This window comes from Phyllostomus hastatus, unplaced genomic scaffold (genome assembly GCF_019186645.2).
Source record: "Phyllostomus hastatus isolate PE091 unplaced genomic scaffold, TTU_PhHast_1.1 phas_contig_210, whole genome shotgun sequence".
Taxonomy (NCBI): Eukaryota; Metazoa; Chordata; class Mammalia; order Chiroptera; family Phyllostomidae; genus Phyllostomus; species Phyllostomus hastatus.
Window position 1 is genome coordinate 2,183,876 of NW_025333737.1, and position 18,065 is coordinate 2,201,940.

General features: G+C 56.8%; 1 protein-coding gene across 3 annotated transcripts in view; it reads right to left on the bottom strand.

Moving 5' to 3' along the window:
• The window catches only part of ABR (ABR activator of RhoGEF and GTPase), a 172,749-nt gene that overhangs the window by 125,380 nt on the left and 29,304 nt on the right, over nt 1–18,065 (bottom strand). The window contains exon 1 of one of the 3 annotated variants that reach the window (XM_045837279.1): nt 11,620–11,820. The exons of 1 other annotated variant lie outside the window; for it this stretch is intronic. Coding sequence is in view for 1 of the 2 variants with exons in the window: in XM_045837277.1 (XP_045693233.1) it covers nt 6,122–6,182 (61 nt within the window). In the remaining variant the exon portion in view is untranslated. Of the gene's footprint in view, nt 1–6,121; nt 6,257–11,619; nt 11,821–18,065 lie in introns of those variants that run through there. One more of the 3 variants, XM_045837277.1, reaches the window with a different exon arrangement.

The following is an 18,065-nucleotide window of genomic DNA, read 5'->3' on the forward strand; positions in this document are numbered from 1 at the left end:
AGAGGTCCCCACCACCACACAACTCCAGGGGGTGCCGTCATGTAGAACGCACTGCTGCCCCCATCCAAAAACTCTCAGAAAGGGGTTTTTCTCCTAAAACTGCACCTTTCAGGGAGAAACTCATTCGGAAAGATGGCCGGCACGCTGCTTAGGCCGAGGGTAACAGGCAGCTGAACAGGGCGGCCACAAACGAGGAAATCAATTGCCGCAGTGGGGAGCAGACGTCCCCCAGCTAGGGAATAACTGGGCTTAATTACACAGCATCTTTGGGCTCTCTGTAGTCTCGATCCATTAAACCCTCGCTGCTGGCCAGCGGGCAATGCCCAGGAGGAAGGGGTTAGCCCAGTGCACTAACAGGATCAGCCCTTCAGTCCCATGGAGGTAATCGTGGCCACGTCCTCCCCCAACGGCCGTGAGTAAACCCACAGACCCCTAGTCAGCAAGGGGCTTTTCCAGCAGCACCAGCTCCGCAGGCACGCCAGGGGAGCCGATGGCCGTGCCGCCCAGAGTGGCAAGGACTCTGCACTCCACCGGCACTGGCCTCCCAGCCCCTTCTGGAGACCGTGCTCACCTTCAGCAAAATGCCTGACCACACCTGCCCTGTCTCCCTGTGGTCCAGAGGGGCATGGCGGCAGCGGAGAGGAGTGTGGAGAAGGGGACACGTTCCGCCCCATCTGGCCCCCTCCCCTGCAGACTACGCCGACCCGATCTGCTTGTGTACGGCCAGTCAACCCATAGTCACTTTGATTCTGGTGTGTGATGGGAAAGGAAGGGCAAGGAAGAGAAACCAGGAACAGAGCACAGTGGCGGCAAACTGAGGGAGAGGCCCAATACGGCCAGACTCTGGGGACAGAGAAACTGGCTGTCCCAGCTGCAGCTGGTCACGGCATCACTCGGCCCTGTCTCAAAGGGCTCTTGGCCAACACTAGGGCGGGGATTCGGATGCATCCTACAGTCTGCCTGGTGCCCTGATTTCTTTCCTCTTCCCCAGGTACAGGGTCTGGACAGGCCTTCTCCAAGCTTCAGGGGCAAGCAGAACACGCCCACTGCCAGTCTGGGGCGCCCCTGGGCCACAAGTCAACCTCAGTCTCTCTCTGGGGGCCAGGGGAGCCTGCTGGCCTCTCCTACCGGCATCAGTGGAAAGTGCTGAGGTGCTGCAGGTAAGAATGTGGTGGGTGCGCCAAGCCGCATGGCCTCAGGCTACCTACCGCCCCAGGGGGCCAGACAGAGGCAGAGGGTGTGGAGATGACGCAGAGTTGTTCTACAGCCACTAGTTCCTGGTCCACCCCCAAAGAGCTCCGGCTGAGCTAACCCGCGACAGCACCAACACCGGCAGTGCGGCCTTCCCATCACACAGGCACAGCCCTAGTAGCGCGCACCACTCCCCTGGGGGGTCTCCGACTGCAGTGCAAGTTACTACAATTACCAAATCCACACAGCTGGAACCTTGTGAATGGGCCAGCTAATGGGTTTCTGGGATTTCCAGTGGCGTAAGGAGTTAAAGGAGCCAAGAACGGAGAAGTTGTCTTTCCCCTCTCGTACTCGCTCATACAACCAAGAAGGCCGGAGGGCGCGCTGCGTGTGAGGCCCTGGGCCAGCCCCACCCCGGAGCTGGTCCGACTCTCCGCCGCTGCCAGTCCCACCCCCTTGCAAACCCTCCGCCAGCCTTTCACGAATGGGGACCGTGAGGAGCTGGACAGCTGAGCAGTTCAATAACACCCTTATCTCCAAAGCACTTTATGTTTACATTAACCCGTTAACCGCCGTGGCGCCCACGGGAGATCTCAGGGCCCCCCTTCACAGGAGCACGCCCACGGAGCGCGCTCCAGATCCTGCAGCAAACGGGGCGGCCGCGGGGAGCAGCCGTCTCCCCGCCCGCCCACCAGAGCGAGGCCGAGTGGGTGTTTCTCACGGTTCTCCCACCTTCTACCCACCTAACCGTATCTTCTAGCTAGTTCTCCACGAACGCTCCTGCCGTTTCTTCCTCTTTCCAGAGAACAACATCAGCAATCACCACAACAAATTACGTTTCTCCGAACAGATGACTTCATTCCCCTGCCAGCCCCACCCCTGAGGTTCCCGCAGCCGCCACGATCGCGCTGGGGCTCTGACTGGGGCCACTCAGAGGGTAAGGAGACCTCCAGCTGCTGGGGCTCACTAGCCACCGGGGGTGGTCTGGCTGCCAGGGTGGCTCCGGTCAAGCCCACACGGTCTGCCAGGCCAGTGGCTAATACAGGGGTAAGGTGGGAAACTGAGGCAGGTCAGTGATCACCTGGAGATGGGTTGTGTCCCCATGGCCCCAAGTGCTTTTCTGGCCCCTGGACAGGGCAGTGAGTCTGCAAGGGGCACGAGAATTTCAGAACAGACTGCAATGTGCCTTGGAAATGCTGTTTGGGGTAAGAGACGGGAGCTCCAAAAGGTGGGTTCTAATAACAACAGATGTCCGCGTTCTGCTTTCTGTGAGGTCCCGGTAGCTGCAAGCTTTTGTTTGGCTCAATAGGGTAGGAATGTTTGAGGCTAGAGCTGAAAGGCTTGGGACAAGAAAGAGGCTGGAATGGCAAAGGAAAAGACCTTAAATGAGCCCTCAGCTCTTTAAATAAATCCTGAACATATGGCTAAAGACTTTCCATTTGAAGAGGTGCCAACTTATTAGCATACCTGGGGCACACACATCTCAATCCAGGTCTGTGTGGACGGCTGCCTCCACTCCCGGGACGGAGGAGGTTTCAGAGCACCAGTTCCCCCTCCCCCTGTTTTGAGGTAATTCCTTCCACAGAATTTAATTTAATCCAACCTAATCCCATGCTAAGGAAGAAAAGCAAGAGGAAGTGATATGTTTCTTAGAAAAGGTGATGAGAAAAAGACAGAAAGAAGATAAAATGAAGATCATAAGTCTACAGAGAGGACACCAGACCCCGGGTTAGAATGTAGACGCGGCACTGGGTGGGGGTGGGGGTAGGGGTGGGTGCAGTGGGTGGCCACGCTGACGTCATTACATTCACGTTGGGAAATTCGTGGCATAGAGACAGGAAGTGGGATGGCTAGAACCCTCAGTGGCCGCTCCACCGTATGGGGCAGAGACCCTGCGGCAATCAGTCCGGGGCCACTCTGGCAGCTGGGAGCCAACCCATCTCCTTGAGTCTGGCAAATCGACACCACTCTGCAGCCCTTCAAGTGGTCTACCACGGGGGCTGGGGGGCAGCAGCCCTGTCTATCAAATGACTGTCAACCTATGATGCACGTGGACACACTTCTCCTGGCGCAGATGCTGAAGCCAGAAGGAGCTGGTAACTCTGAAGGCAAGAAGGGTGTGAAGGGAGGGGTGGGGGGCACCTTGGGAAGAGAATCACTGGCCTCCGGAAGCTCAGAGCCTCTGTCAGCCCTGCCTGGGCTCCAGGACCAGGTCTCAGTTCCTGCCCGAGACACACAGACAGGCTGGGGTCAGAGTTACTGAGGCCACTTACCCTGCTGGACCATTCCAAGGCCTTGAATAAGCTCACACATATCCAGGTGAAATTTGAGTCCTCCTAGTGTTATGATCTGAATGCCGGCTTTGTCGATTATCAGTTACGGGACCTTAGGTAATGGTTTGAGTTCACTGAGCTTCTCTCTCTGCAAAGTGGAAGTAAGACTACGTATCTTGCCCACGTTGTGAGGTCTGGAGAGAATGGATGCAAAGTGCCTCGCAGAGAGCCTGGCACAGAGCAGGCCCTCAGGAGGTGCTATCCTCACTGTTAGACACTATCTCCATGTGCTCAGGAGGAAGCTTTCTCACTGGGTAGCTCATGTCTCCAAGAAGTGCGCTGGCTGCCCTGTGCCCTAGGTACATCCCCTTTACAGTTCCTGACGGATTTGGCTTTCACAGCGACTTGCCACCCCAGGACTGGGAGCCCTGTAAGTAAACAGCCTCCCGAGAGGCAGAGGAACTTCCTCTGGGAGCCACAAAACCCTGCTGCCAGGCGAATGACAGCCCGGGTATTTGTTTTAATTTAGGCTCTTGTCAAGAGGAAACTTCATGGCTAACAGCCCAAACATGACTGCACAGCACCTCCCCGGGAAGCCTCATTCTATGGCTCTCAAATACGCTGTTTTGAAGAGGGAGGCAGGAACTCCTCACATTGCTGCCAAGTCAGTGCCCCCTCCCACCCCTCCATCAGGCTGCCCGCCCCCCAGGAGTCCAGGGGCCCGGCAGATGCGACAGCGGAACAGACAGCTCCAGACAGCTCGGACGCCAGCCCGCCAGAGCCAGGGCTGGTTAGCAAGGATCCCCAAAGAGGCCCTCTGGTCTAATTCCCTTCCCAGTGCCGGCTTCCTCTGGTCAGAAATCCTCAAGGTAGCCTCAGGCAATGTAGCTCCTCTGCTTAGGGGGGCAGGGAGGGAAAGGGGAGAGAGGAAAACTTGGAAATGATGGGGTCTGGGATTCTTCTTCAGAGCAGGGGAGAGGAAGCCAGGGCCAGGTTTCTGTAGGGTCCTGTGCTTTGGGAAATAGGGAAGCCAACACCAGGTTTCACCAAGAGCCAGAGAGACCCAGAATTGGAAGCAGCGTGTGAATACGAGGCATTGTTATAACTGTCATTTGCAAGAGCGCAGCAGCGGAGAGGAGACGGCTAATCCCTCCTGCGGGTCAGGAGGTGACCTGCAGCAGGGCTCTGAGCAGATGTGGGCCCCGTTCACGGGGACGCACGTGCACACACACGCCCCACAGCCGAGGGCCCTGACCTCCACCAGACAGTGCTGGCCTCGGCAGGGGAAGGAGCAGATGGAGTGGCTTGGCTGGGCTGGGCTGGGCGCAGGGCTGACACCCAGGGGATCCGGCGTTGCCCCTTTGATGTAGAAAAACCAAAGCAGAATGAACCATCACCAGGGGAGCTCCCGGGGTGGGGGTGGGGGTTGGGGGAGAAAAGGAAGGAAAAAAAGGAATGAGGGGGAGGAGGAGGGAGAAGAGGGAGGAGAAGCAGGTATGAGGAATGACGGTGACCCAAGGGGGTACAGAGGTCAGAGGCTGGATACCGGACGCTAAGAAGCCTCCAGGGCAAGACCGTGGGTGCAAGGCATCATCCTTGTCTACTGCCTCGTCCCGCCTTCCGTATGACCGCTGCAAGGAACTCGAGCCCAGTCGGCTCTTAAAAATGCCCTTGACCCATGCACAGAGCCAGAGCCCGGCTCCACCTGCCTCCCTCGCCCCCTGCTCCTGCCCCGGGGCTCCGGGGGCTCCGGGCTCGAAGAGCAGCTCCGGGAGTGGGAGGGTCCTGCTGAAGTGACGGAGAGGAAAACCCACCACCTGTCTTCCGCGGGGGCCCGCAGGACCCTCTTCCCGCATCACCGAGAGCGTGGGGAGGGTGTCTCAAGGCAGGGGCGGGGTGGGGAGGGGTGTGCAGTGCACCAGCCACCCAAGTAAGCGTCAGCCCCGGAGCGAGGCGCGGTGGGGGCCCTTCCCCCCACCCCCAAATGCACGAGAAATCAGCGGCACATTCCCAGCGGCTGCGCAGGGGCAATCACAAGATCGCGGCAGGTTTGGGAGCGAGGGAGTGGAGAAGCCCTAAAGGTTCGTTTTTCCTGCTGGCGGGGTGGAGGTGGGGGTGGCGATGGGGCTGGCAGGAAAGACTGCGGAGCCGGGGGTTTCAGCTCCTTCGTCCGAACGGCCCCCGCGAAGGTCCGCGCGCACACACCCTCTCCCTCCCCGCCCACCCCCAACCCCGAAACACGCGCGTCTCAAGACGTCCCTGAGGTGGCAAACTCCGGCCCCAAGGACTTTGCCAAAACGGCCTTTCTGCTCCGGCACGGACAGGAGGAGCAGCGGGTCGGGGAGCGGGGCAGCACCCTGCAAGGGATCTCCCCTCTTCCCGGGGGCGGGGGGCTACACAACAAGTGGGAGAGGGGTGACACAGCTCTCCTGGCCCCGTCGGTCCCCCGCCCGGCTCCCACTCGCCTGCAGTCCGCTCCGGGGACCCCATCTGTGGCCCATCGTGGGGGCCCTGCGCCTCCCGGCCCGCTGGGCCCTTGGCCGGCCGCGCCCGCAGCCCCCAGCCCGCGCCCAGCTCCCCAGACCAGCCCGGCGTCTCGGGCCCCGCGCCCCCGGGCCGGTTCCCGCCCAGCCTCCCCGGCCCGCGCGCGCACGTACTGCTGTAGAGGGTGTCGATCCAGGAGAGGCGCGGCAGGCCCCGGTGGCTCAGCGGCTCCATGCCCGCGGCTCCGCGCGACGGGGGCGGCGGCGGCGGCGGCTCGGTCAGATCGGAAACCCGACCCTCATCGCACAACAAAGGAGGGAGGGCGCGGGCGGCTGGCGGGCGGGCCGGCGGGGAGCCGGGAGGGGCGGCCAGCCCTGGAGGCCGAAGTTGCCGCGCGCCGGGTGGAGGCGGCGGGAGGCAGGGAAACAGGTAGCAGGGAGGAGCGAGCCGGAGCTGCCGGGAGGGCGGGGGTGGGCAGGCGAGAGCAGCGCAGCGCCCCCGGGGGGCCCTGCCGGCCACTGCGGCCGCGGGAGCCCCGCTGCGGATCCAGGAGCCTCGGCCCCGCAGCCCGCGCGCCAACTAGCAACTTCCCCGGGGCTGCGCGGCGCCCAGGGGCGGGGGCCGAGGCCGCGACCAATCTGCGCGAGGCTCTCGCGCCCCCTCCCCGCCGCAGCACGCCTCCGGGCCCGGTGGGGGTGTGGGGAAGCGGCCCCGGGCCCCACCGACGCGCGGACGAGAAGGGCTCCAGCCCGCGACCACGGAGCGGCGGCCCCGCGGGGCTCTCCGCGCGGCGGCGCAGGCCCGGGCTCCTTCTCTTCCCTTCGCTGGGCTCGGCCGAATTCTGGCAACCCGCAGACTAGGTGCCGCGGGGAGACCGACGGGCCCGCAGGGGTGACATCACCTGCCACCCCGGGATCTCCAAGCGCAGTTTCGGGGGCCGGCGCGGCTGCCAGGCCCCTCCCCTAGGCAAGCCTGCGAGGCGGCGCTGACGGGGTTAATGTCCTGCCGGCCGGCGGGCAGCCTTGGCCGCCCAGGGACTCTTTCCTTCCAAACCGTAACAACGCCTCGTCTATCTAAACACCCTTGACCTAGCAGCTTGGCCGTTCCGGCCCCACTCTCCGGGGGCGGCGGCTGGAGAAAGGCCAGAGGCTGGGGGTGAGTGAGGGGCTGCGGAGGACAAACTGGGGTCCCGGAGAGGCTGGGGCCCTTCCAGGGTCCCCTTCTGGGGATTCCTAGCACAGCGCAGGAGGCACATCGTGTATACAGAGCCGCACACAAACGGAGGGAAGTCTGGGGTCAGGATGCCTCTGCGAACCGAACCTTTAGAGACAAAATCCCTCCTGAGACCCCACAAAAGCAGCGAAGAGGTGGGGCGGGGGTGCCTGTCCCCTGAGTGCTGCTGGTTCTGTGAGACCCAAGGCAGCTTGGGGTTCTGCAGGCCTCCTTAGGCTAAAGAACTCCAGAGAAGGGGCTGGAGGGGTGGGGTCAGCCTAGGGTGGTCCAGGGCAGCAGGGGCTGAAGCTCCCGAGTCTAAGGGAAGGGAGGCATTGGGCCATTTATGCTGGTTTTACCTCAGATAGTGAGGTTTCTGATAACGGAGGTGACCCTCTCCAGCCCCCCGACCCCCCACCCCCAAGCAGCTTAAGGGCAAAGCTGGGACCCAGCTCTACAGACGGGCCCACAAGGTGCTGCTCCCCCTGCCCTTCGTGGGGGGCAGTCTTGCCAGCACCCACAGAGCATGGGGGAGGAGGCTCTCATCATCCCAAACAACTGAGTCTAGATCTTCTTAAGGGGAGAGCAGACCCTCACCATGATGTGGAAAGGAAGCCTGCACCCAGCCCCTGCAGCTGCCTGGGCAGAGGCCTGTGGAGCCGCCCCAGGGGAAGACGGTGGCCACGCTGCAGGTCGGGAGGTGCAGCCGTGGGAGATGCTCTGGGTTGTGGGAAGCCTCCACAGGTGGCTGCCGTGGAACTGTCAAGTCACATTGGCCCCTCCCTGCATGCACTTGGCTCTCCCCTGCCCCATCCCCCCTGGCTCCAGCCCCAGCTTCTATCTTTTGGCCCCTCCCTGCTCAGCTACCAGCCTCCCACCACCCCTGCCTTGCACACAGGACTGGGAGGACCGAGCCGGCACCTGGAGCTTGGTGGAGAGGGAGGCGTACATCTCCAATGAGATGCTCCAGAAATAGAGCCTGGATGGGAGAGGAAGCAAGTAGGCTCTCGGAGGAACCAGCGGGAGGACAGGGATCGTGGAGGAGCAGAGAGGGGCCCAGGGCCTCTCCTTCCCACGTGGAACTCTTGGAAGGCAGAGGAAAGGTAGAAGCAGGAGCACAGCCCAAGGAACCAGGAGCACTGCCTCCTCCCCAACCACCACCACCACCACCACCATCACCACCAAGGCAGCCCCGGCCCTCTCTCCACGCTGCAGGGATTTTCCTGATGGCCACATCCGGGCACTGGCTCTGAGCTGGCCATGGATCCATGTTTCTGTGAGTCACATACATTTGCATACATTTTACATTTTTATCTACAAAGGCTTGAGCAAGCTATTTTCAGCATTTTTGAAACTAAAATGTTACAGTCACTCTCCTTAGCGTTGCCATAGTTTGCTTTTTCCTGCATAGATTCTGTCCAATTCTGTCTTGGACCTCCCACTCCAGACACAATTCAGGGTAGAGGGAGAAACCACTCTCAGGGGCCACGGAGAGGAACACTCCTAATAACTAACAGAGAACGACTGCACTGCACCTGGCTCGGATCCCGGTGTTCTGTTTACAAGATTATCTCACCGTGACCCTCGCTCTCTCAGTTCCCTCCATTTCCTGGATGAGAAAACTGAGGCACAGAGCAGCTAAGTAACCCACCCAGCCAGTAAGAGGAGGGCTGGGACCTGAACCCTGGTGCCGTCTGCTCATGCTTTTAAATGCCATACATGCTGCCTGCACTGTCAGTGGCTGGTGAAAGCGAGGTGACAAAGGCCCCTGGAAATCTTTGCTGGTCCATGAGTTAGAGCCCACCTTCTAGGAAACCGCCCCCCCCCCCCACAGCCCTCTTCTGTCACGATACACCTGTCTCACACAGGTCCCAGGAAAGGGCGGTTACTTTGTGGTTCCCTGGATGCCCCTGCTGTGTGCTTTCAGCAGGTGCTAACAGCACACAGCCTGATTCCAGCCTTAGCTACAGAGACACTTTTGAGCAGCAGGGTGCCTTCAGACTGCAGCAGAAGCTTCCAGAATGGGGGGGGGGAGTGGGGAGGAGTTTGGGGGAGACCCAATCCACATCTTAGGGAGGAAGGAGTTAACGAGTTACTCTCATCTGCATTTTGCCAAAGGCGAAGTGCTCAGCCAGCAGCACCGATCTGTCGGAGCAGCAGGGGTGCCTTCCTGTGGACAGGCTGCCCTGATTCAGCGGAGTGCAGACCTGTCCACGCAGCCGAGGCGCTGAGTCAGCACCCACCACAAGGCGTCCTCCAGGCCCGCACTAACCATTCACGTCCAGTCCTATGAGTGCACGCTCTCCATCTTCCCCAGCCCTCTCTCTGGGCTGGCCTGTGTCCGCAGGCTGCGCTGGGCTCCCCACCTCCCACGCTGACTACCCTGCTCCTGCCTCATCACCACGCCTTGCCAGGAGTGCTGATGATGACGGACTGAGGGGGAAGAGGTTGTATCCCATCCTGAAGGTCAGTGGCCTCGCACATAATTCCCAGGAGTGTGCTATTCACTGCCCCTCCAACAACCAACTCTTGTTTCTACCAGCTGCTTGGCCAGGATGGAAAACAGTGACTGTGCTTAGAACCCAAACTGGGTATTTCCACTTTTCTTCCCTCCTCACTGTTGGCAACCCAGCTCCACTGTGCACAGCAAGGAGGCCCCGCCCCCCCAACCCCACCACCAACCCTGAGTCTCAGCAGCCTCAATCCCCCAGAGGACACTGCTGGTAAAGAGAATATCCACTTGCCTCTCTCCACTCTGGGGCCAGCAGGGAGCACCAGTGAGCAGAGGCTGGGTGTACAGGCAGCCAGGAGGGTGGAGCTCTTTGCATTCAAATTAAAACAAAACAAAACAAAACACAAAGAAAGAGCAGACTGTGATAGCCAAAGAACCAAGAGTTTTCACCCTCCGTGGCAGATCAGCTCTTTAAAAGCTGAGGCTGCATCTCTTTTCACGGGATCTAGTGGGCAGACGAGACTCAGGTAGGCCTCCGAAGCAGCTGTAACCACACTGTGCCCCCAGATCAGCTTTCTGTCAAAAGCCCAACAGATTGGCACTCAATAATACATGTTGAATAAATAAAATGAACAACAGCTGACATTTGTTGAGTGCTTCTGAAGTGTGGGCACTGCTCTATGTGCTTCCCATAGATTATCTCATTTAATTCTCATAACAAACCCACGAGATAGGCACTACTGTCCTCTCCATGCCACAGAAACAGACAGACAAGCCATTGACTAGCAGGTGGTGACCTTGGAAATGAACCCTGACTCTGATCCAGAGCCTACACTGTAATCTCTGGATTGGGCTACAACGAGTGAACAAATGAACAAAGAGAAAGGGGGGAAGAAATCCAGAGCACCCACACCCACACACACACAGGGCCACCAATGATTAAGCAGAAAGAGAGCTGGTTCCCAAAGAAAACCACAGCTACTGCACCAGGGCAGGTGACCCTGGAGACAAGCTACACGCAGTCCGTTCAGTGACAGTCTCCTGAACTCCAGTCCCGGCCAGACCCCACTGCTTCTCTGCCTTGGGCCAGTCTCAAGCCCCTCCTGCCTCAGTTTCCACATCTGCAGGTGGGTGGCCAGATGGATCAGACAGATGACTTCCAGGCTTTCTACCAGCCCTACAGGACCATACACTTCGCTTCCTGGCAGACCCCAGGGTGGCCTGTTTCCCACTCTGTGCTTCATTTCCTCCACCTTGATACGGTAAAGTGGCAGTTACTGTTCTCAGATTCACCCTCAATCTTTGGCCTTGAAAGAAGAAAATTCCCCAGGCCTCTCCATTCCACAGAAGCAGAGAGACAAGCCATTGGCGAGCAGGTGGTGACCCTGGAAATGAACTCAGATTCTGAATCCAGAGTCCACATGTGGAATCTCTGAGTTACCTCTAAGGGAGAAGGACTTGCCCTAACAGTTCTGTCCTTGGCCCTCTTCCCACCTGCCTCTTCCCAGTCTCCTTGCTTTTGCAGCAGACAGTCAGATCTGTAGGCAGCACAGACGAACTCAGTCCTCCCCAGTTATTCCTTTCTCTACCAAAGTTTTGTGGCAGCTTGAGTCACGGGAAAGAGCTGCAGCTCTTGCAAGATACAAACCTGAGAACAGCATTTACCCCTTGTTGCCTCCCTTGGCCGGGAGAAGGCACAGTGACCTGTAGCCGGGTCACTGTAGCCAGGAAGCTCCTCACCCATATCACATGATTCCCGGGGTGTGTTGAAGCCCAGCTCCCATGACTGGGGTCCACAGTGAGCCCAGCATTCTGGACAGAGACGCTACCTTAGCTTGATTAAGCAAGCTGCAGTTTCAGGAGAGTCTCGTGCAAGCCCCAGCTAAAACGGCTCCTACCCCACATGGCCCAGCTTGCACCACCCAGGGGGTCAACATGAGAGATTTCCTAGAGAGTTGATCAGAGGGCTCAATGGTAGCATCTGGAGCCCCTTCCTCGTTTACTCACCACAGCATCCTCATCAGCGTTTGGAAAGAGGCCAGTAGAAGAGACGGAAGGATTCTCTAAGTCCCCAAAACCCAGAGACAAAGTTCAGCGGCTCTGAACTTATCAGCTCCGAGCACAGCAGGGGCGAATCCAGCTGGGGTCAGAGCTCACAGGCTGGCCCTCTGCCCTCCTGAGGCCAGGGTTCCCCTGAAGCTGGCTGTGCTCCTCCTCTTTCAGCCAGAGTTCTGCAGATGCGTCCCAGGCCTGCGCTGCTCTCCCAGGAGCTCTGACGCCACCAACCAGGCTGACCCAGTCCCTGTCAGGCCCAGGAGTGGCCACGGGGGCTGAGGGCAAGCTGTCAAGGAGACTGGCTCCAAAGGCGGCAGCTCAACAATCATGAAGGCTAGGAAGGATGAAGGAGCATCAGAGTCTGGTCACTGGTGCTCGTCATTGGTGGAGTCTCGCTTAGCTGTTACCGTTCAAGTTCGTGGGTGTGTGGCCCTGTCTCTTTAAGGACCAGGCCTCTTTAAGGCAAGTTCCCTCTGCAGTCACTCCTGCTACCAGCGATCCTGCGGCAGACAGCGGGGGCTCTGGAGCGCCCTCTGGTGGCTCAGCAAAGCAGCTCCTCAGCCTCCAGGAGCGGTCCAGCTAAGAGGCCTGGAAAAGCCTGCGCTAAAATCGAAGCTTAGTCCACAGATTCCACACAGCAACAAGGCTAGGGAAGTCAGCAGGAACTCCATTTGAGGTCAGGAGACAGCAGGAGACCCCATCGGTGGCCTGAGAAGAAAAACCATCCCACGGGACAAAACCTTCCCTAAGATATTTTCAACTGGGGGTATTTTCCCAGGCTCCCCGCTTGCCAATTGCAGGATCTGAAGCACAGCTATGCTTACCCTGTCCCCACAAACACAGCAACAGTGGTTCTCAGTTGGGGAAGAGGCAGTTGGCAGCATCTGAAAATGTGCAGGTGCACTCTTTTTATTGTTGACACTATAACAGATGTCCCCATGTCCCCCTCTTTGCCTACCTCCACCCACCCGGCCCTCTCCCCCACCCCCTGGCCTTCACCAGCTACTGTCTGTGTCCACAGGCTATGCATACATGTTCTTTGGCTAATGTCCCCACCTTCTTTTACCCAGTGCCCCCCCATCCACCTCCCCTCTGAGACCTATCAGTCTATTCTGTGTACCCAGACCTCTGGTTCTATTTTGTCCGTCAGTTTATTTTGTTCATTAGATTTCACCTATTAATGACAACATATGGGATTTGTCTTTCTCTGTCTGGATTATTTCACTTAGCATAAAACTCTCCAGGTCCAACTACACTGTCACAAAGGGTAAGAGTTCCTTCTTTTTTATAGCTGTGTAGTATTCCATTGCAAAGTATAGCAGCCTTTTGTTTTTTACTGTCCACTGAGAAATACATTTTTTTCCATGAGTTCTTTTTCTGTTTCTCTCCATCCTGCCAGCTCCTAAACATCTGCTCACCACAACCAAAACCACCACGTAGGAGCATTTTAAAGTCAGAGATGTCAAAATGTCCTGCAATACGCAGAACTGTCCCAAAGGATGTCTGTCCCCAAACGCCGACAGTGGTAAGAACACTACTTGGTTATGGGGAACTGAGGATGGTTACAGGGCCAGCTCATACTTCCTTGTTCTTCCTGTCCTCAGCATTCTGCCTTTGATGCCCTCCCTGAATTTTAGCTTTATAATCTTAGAGGTGGAGAGAGGGAGTGGTCTGGCCCAGGCCACCTTCACAAGGGATGCCGGTGTCCCTGGCTGCCCTTCCCCAGAAGCTCGGCACATGCTCGCACCCAGCCTGCACCGAGTCACTAGGACCCTGGGAAGGGGGAGGCAGACAGACTCAGCGGGCCAGGAACCAGCAGATAGTCTCTGAGAAGAAATCACAGACGACCAGCCACACAGTTCCCCCAAGGGACCACCTTTGACTCCCTTCCTGCAGGGGTGACTCAGCCAGGCCTGCACCCTGTCCCCAGACTGTCCCAGGACGCGCATCTTTTACATAAGGCACTTCCAGATTCTGGTTACGCAGTTTCGTGCCTCCCAATTTCCCCTTTCCCAGGTCACTACCCCCTGTCCTGGGCTGGTGAGCTCAGTCTCACGAACAGTCTGGTGCTGACTGTGAGAAACCAACCTACGAAACTTGTGTCTTAGTGACGGGAGGATGGAAAAGACCGGAACTCTGGCTGTGGTGACAGTGAAAGCTGCACAGAGGTCACATTTGAGCCGGGTCTGTTCGCTTGAGCAGCCCCAGGCTCATGAGGCCGCTATCATTGCTAGAAGGATCCGTGGGAGGGAAAAGTTTCCCAGCAGCTCACAGAAACTAGACAGCACTTTCTGAAACACACCTGGCGGGTCACTCCTGTTGAAGACCCGCCTATGGCTTCCCATGGCTGTCGAATGAACACCCACACCCTCTTGAGGACGCTCCAGGCCCTGGGGCCTGGCCCCTGCCCCTCCTCTCAGCTTCCTCTGGCACACTCTCCTCCTTGTTCCCTGCAGAACTTTTTCAGAACTTTTGCACAGGCTGGTATCTCTGGCTAAAATGCTCCACACCCCACTCTGCCTAGATATTTCCTATTCTTCCTGCTGGTCTTAATTTAAACATCACTTCTGCTGGGGAGCTCTCCCTAACCACCAGACCAGGACGCCTGCATTCCGGATTCCCGGGTGCTTCTGTGAGTGCCTCAGTGCCGCTGTCTCCTGCTAGACTGAGGGCTCTGAGGGGTCAGGAAGCACGTCACTCTTGTTCACCACTGTCACCCTGGCACCCTGAGTCGTGATTTCAATGAAGACCAAGTATGTTTCTGGTCGCAAAGGGCCTGGACTGAGGGAGGACAGACGCTTCAGCCAGCCCAGCTTCCAGCTGGAAAAGAGCTGTCTGGGCCAGCTCGGATATCACATACAGAATGGCCACACTCTCCGGAAAGACTCAGAAAAAAACAACAGGATCAGAGAATCAGATATGGGGCAGGAGAATTGCTGCTCCAATTAATTCTCCAACTGCTCACACGAAACCCCACCTACAAACTCCCCAATGCACAGGGCTCCCTCTCGCTACGCAGCCAGCATTTGGTGCTGCACTCTTTTTTAGCCAATCAGACTCCCACGTAGAAGTGGGATAGAAACCCAGAAACGGCTCAGCCCACTAAGGGAACTTTGGTCTCGATTCTCACAGTCCTTCTCTTAGGCCTGTCCCAAATTTGCAATTAAATTTGTTTTCACAGGAGAGAGGCACATTGTAGCTCTACCCTGGGGAAGGGCAGTCTCTGGGTGGGTGCCCGCCCCGCGTCTCCTGCTGTCTGGGAAGGTGCAGAGGTTGGGAATCTGAGGAAGAGGCTTCTGGTTGGCTGCAGCAACGCTCACCTCCCCGTCTCAGGGGATTGTAGGCTGAAGCTGTCACCCACAGGCTCCCAGAGAGGACTTGGATGCCCCTCCAACCAGACAGATGGGAAACCTTGCTTTCAGCTTAGTGATGGGAGAAATATGATGAAAGCCAAGGACCTGTCTGGCTTGAGAGGGTCTGCAGACTGCCTGTCTGACAGACAGACAGACAGACAGACAGACAGGGCTCAGGCAGGCCTCTGTGGCTGCCGCACGCACCAAGCCACAGTGAGCACTGGGCAGGCCTGAGGGCACACTGCTTCAGACTCAGCTGGCCTGCCGGGCACCTGCCACAAGGGGAAAACACTCCCTTTTACTTCCCCTTCACTGAGACAGAGAAACAAATAGGATGGATTTGTTGGGCCTTGAGTCTGTGATGGTCCAGAAAATCACCCTAGGCCCCTGGGGCCAGTAACCCAGAAGGTTAGTCTGCTAAACTAGCTGCTGCCTAGTGAGGGTGTCTGGCATTGTCCCCTCAGGGTTCTTCTCACCCCTGAATGAAGGGACCAGGCAGTAGGAGGTAGTGGCTGTCAAAGACAGGCAGAGGGATAATCAGGGTGATAGCAACCAAGTCTTACTTTGTGCTTTCCATGCTGGGGCTGATCGAAGGACTCCGCATGTATTAAACTGCTGAATTAACACAGTTACCCCCGAGCACTCCAGAACCCACGTCTTTGCCCCTCAACACTCCACTGCCTCTCTCAACAGAAGAGAGAACTAAACTGAGCACACCCTGAATCTAGGGCCTAGCTCTGCCACTAACTTGCTGTGTGACCCAGTGGAACTTCCTTTCCCTCTCTGGGCGTTGGTCTGCTCACCCTGACATGCAGGAATGAAAGTTATCCTGTCCATGATTCCCGAGAGGTAGATGACCAGAAAATAGGTGATAAGGGAGAGGAAAAACTTTCCTCTTTCCCACCCCTCAGGTCCCAATATTTCAGGAAGTGCAGTGGGCGTTGAGGGCTAGAAAGTTATTGCTTCGCTCGTCAAATATTCTCTGAGCCCTATATGAAACAGGGTCCCTTTGCCTATGATGTTCATGAGAGTGGACTTAAGACATGCCCGGAAGTCACCAAGAGGCAAGGCAGCATCTGGTGTGGGTCCAGATAATGGCCTGGATGGTATGTTATGGACAGAGAAGCGTGGTGACCACTTTGATCTGAGTTAATAACCCAGTGCTTCTCGGAGGAAATGCCATTTGGACTGGGGCCGGGAAGGACACCTAATATACTGCATCATTGACAAAAGTGGTGGGATGGGGAGGCAGGGCATTCTGGAGGGGCAAAGCGCATAAACAATGACACAGAGGCAATATGGGAGTGAAGAGGGGAACAGCACGGATGGCTGATGGAGAAGGTTCTTTTGGGAACTGGGGCACACTACGCAGACTGCTGCGAATGCAACATGCGGCCTCGGCAGGAATTCAGGGATGCAGCAGAATCTGTAGCTTTTCTTAGGCCTGTCTTTATAAAGAAGCCTTTCTGGGACACCTTCCCCACCCCCAGCCTCACACTCGCAAATTCAACACTCACGAAGGTTCAGGCCCACCTGCCCTTCCTGTGTTTGCAGGCTGAGGCGTCCAGTCCCTGAAAGCCCTTCCTTCGGTCAGTGCGTCCCTGGCTTCAATGCTTACGTTCTAGGCGGTATGTTAAGTACATTACCTTCCCTCTCACTTTATTCTTCCCAGGTTTGTTGAGATATAATTGGCCAGTGACATTGTGCAAGTGTAAGGTAACCAGTGTGATGACTTGATACAAGTATGTATTGTGAAATTATTAGCACAATAAAATCAGTTAACATATCCGATGCATCCATTACCTCACAGTTACGTGTGTGTGTGTGTGTGTGCGTGTGTGTGTGTAGAACGTTTAGGATCTTCTCTCTGTAAAAACTGTAAGCATACAATAGAGAGTACTGTTCACTAGAGTCACCATGCTGTACATTAGGTCCCCAAAATTCATTCAGCTTACACCTGAAAGTTCATAACCTTGTTCAACATGTCCCCACCCCCACCTCAGCCACTGGTAACCATCAATCCACTGTTTTTATGTCACTTTAATTGTCAATAAGTGATCCCTCTGAGTGGAAGACAGTCATAATTCTCACTCTGTAGAAGAGGCTCAAGGTCACACCTCCAGTAAGGGAGAGAGTCAACTTCACATTCAGATCTGAGTGGGTCCAGAGCCCAAGCTCCCCAACCACTGTTGTGGACTGAATGTTTGTGTTCCCCCAAAACTCACAGATTGAATCTCTGATCCCCAAAGTGATGGAGTTTGGCGGTGAGGCCTTTGGGAGGTGATTGAGTTCAGATGAGGTCGTGACCGCGGGTGTCCGTGATGGGGTCAGGGCCCTTACGAGAAGAGAAGGAGACCAGAGTGCTCTCTCTCTCTCACTTTCTCTCTCTGCCACGTGAAGACACAGCAAGGAGGTGGCAGACTACAAGCAAGGAAGACAGCCCTCACCAAGAGCCGTGATCTTGCCCTGGCTGGTATGGCTCAGTAGACGGACTGCCAGTCTGCAAACTAAAGGGTCGCTGGTTCAATTCCCAGTCAGGGCACATGCCTGGGTTGTGGGCCAGGTCCTGGTGGGAAATATTCGAGAGGCAACCCCACATTGCACACTGATGTTTCTCTCCCTCTCTTTCTCCTGCCCTTCTCCTCTCTCTAAAAATAAATAAATAAAATCTTAAAAACAAAAAAAGAACCTTGATCCTGGACTTCTAGGCCTACCGCACTGTGAGAGATAAATGTCTATTGTTTAAGCCGCCCCGTCTATGACATTTTGTTGTAACAGCCTGAGCCAAGACAGGTACCACATGACTGCGCCTGCCTACCAGTCGAGATGCTGCAGAAAGCATCCCAGCCTTTGACATCACAAGATTCTTCACTGTCGAGGCAGCCGAGCTCCTGAGCACACCAGGTAGCACTGGCATCTGACACTAATAGGAATTTATCAGCAGAGCTCTTAAAACTGCACTCCAGGGGAAGTGGCAGGGCAAAGAAGACACAACGATGCATTTCTACCCTCTTTCTCCTCAACCGGAGTCTGATGAGCTCTTGG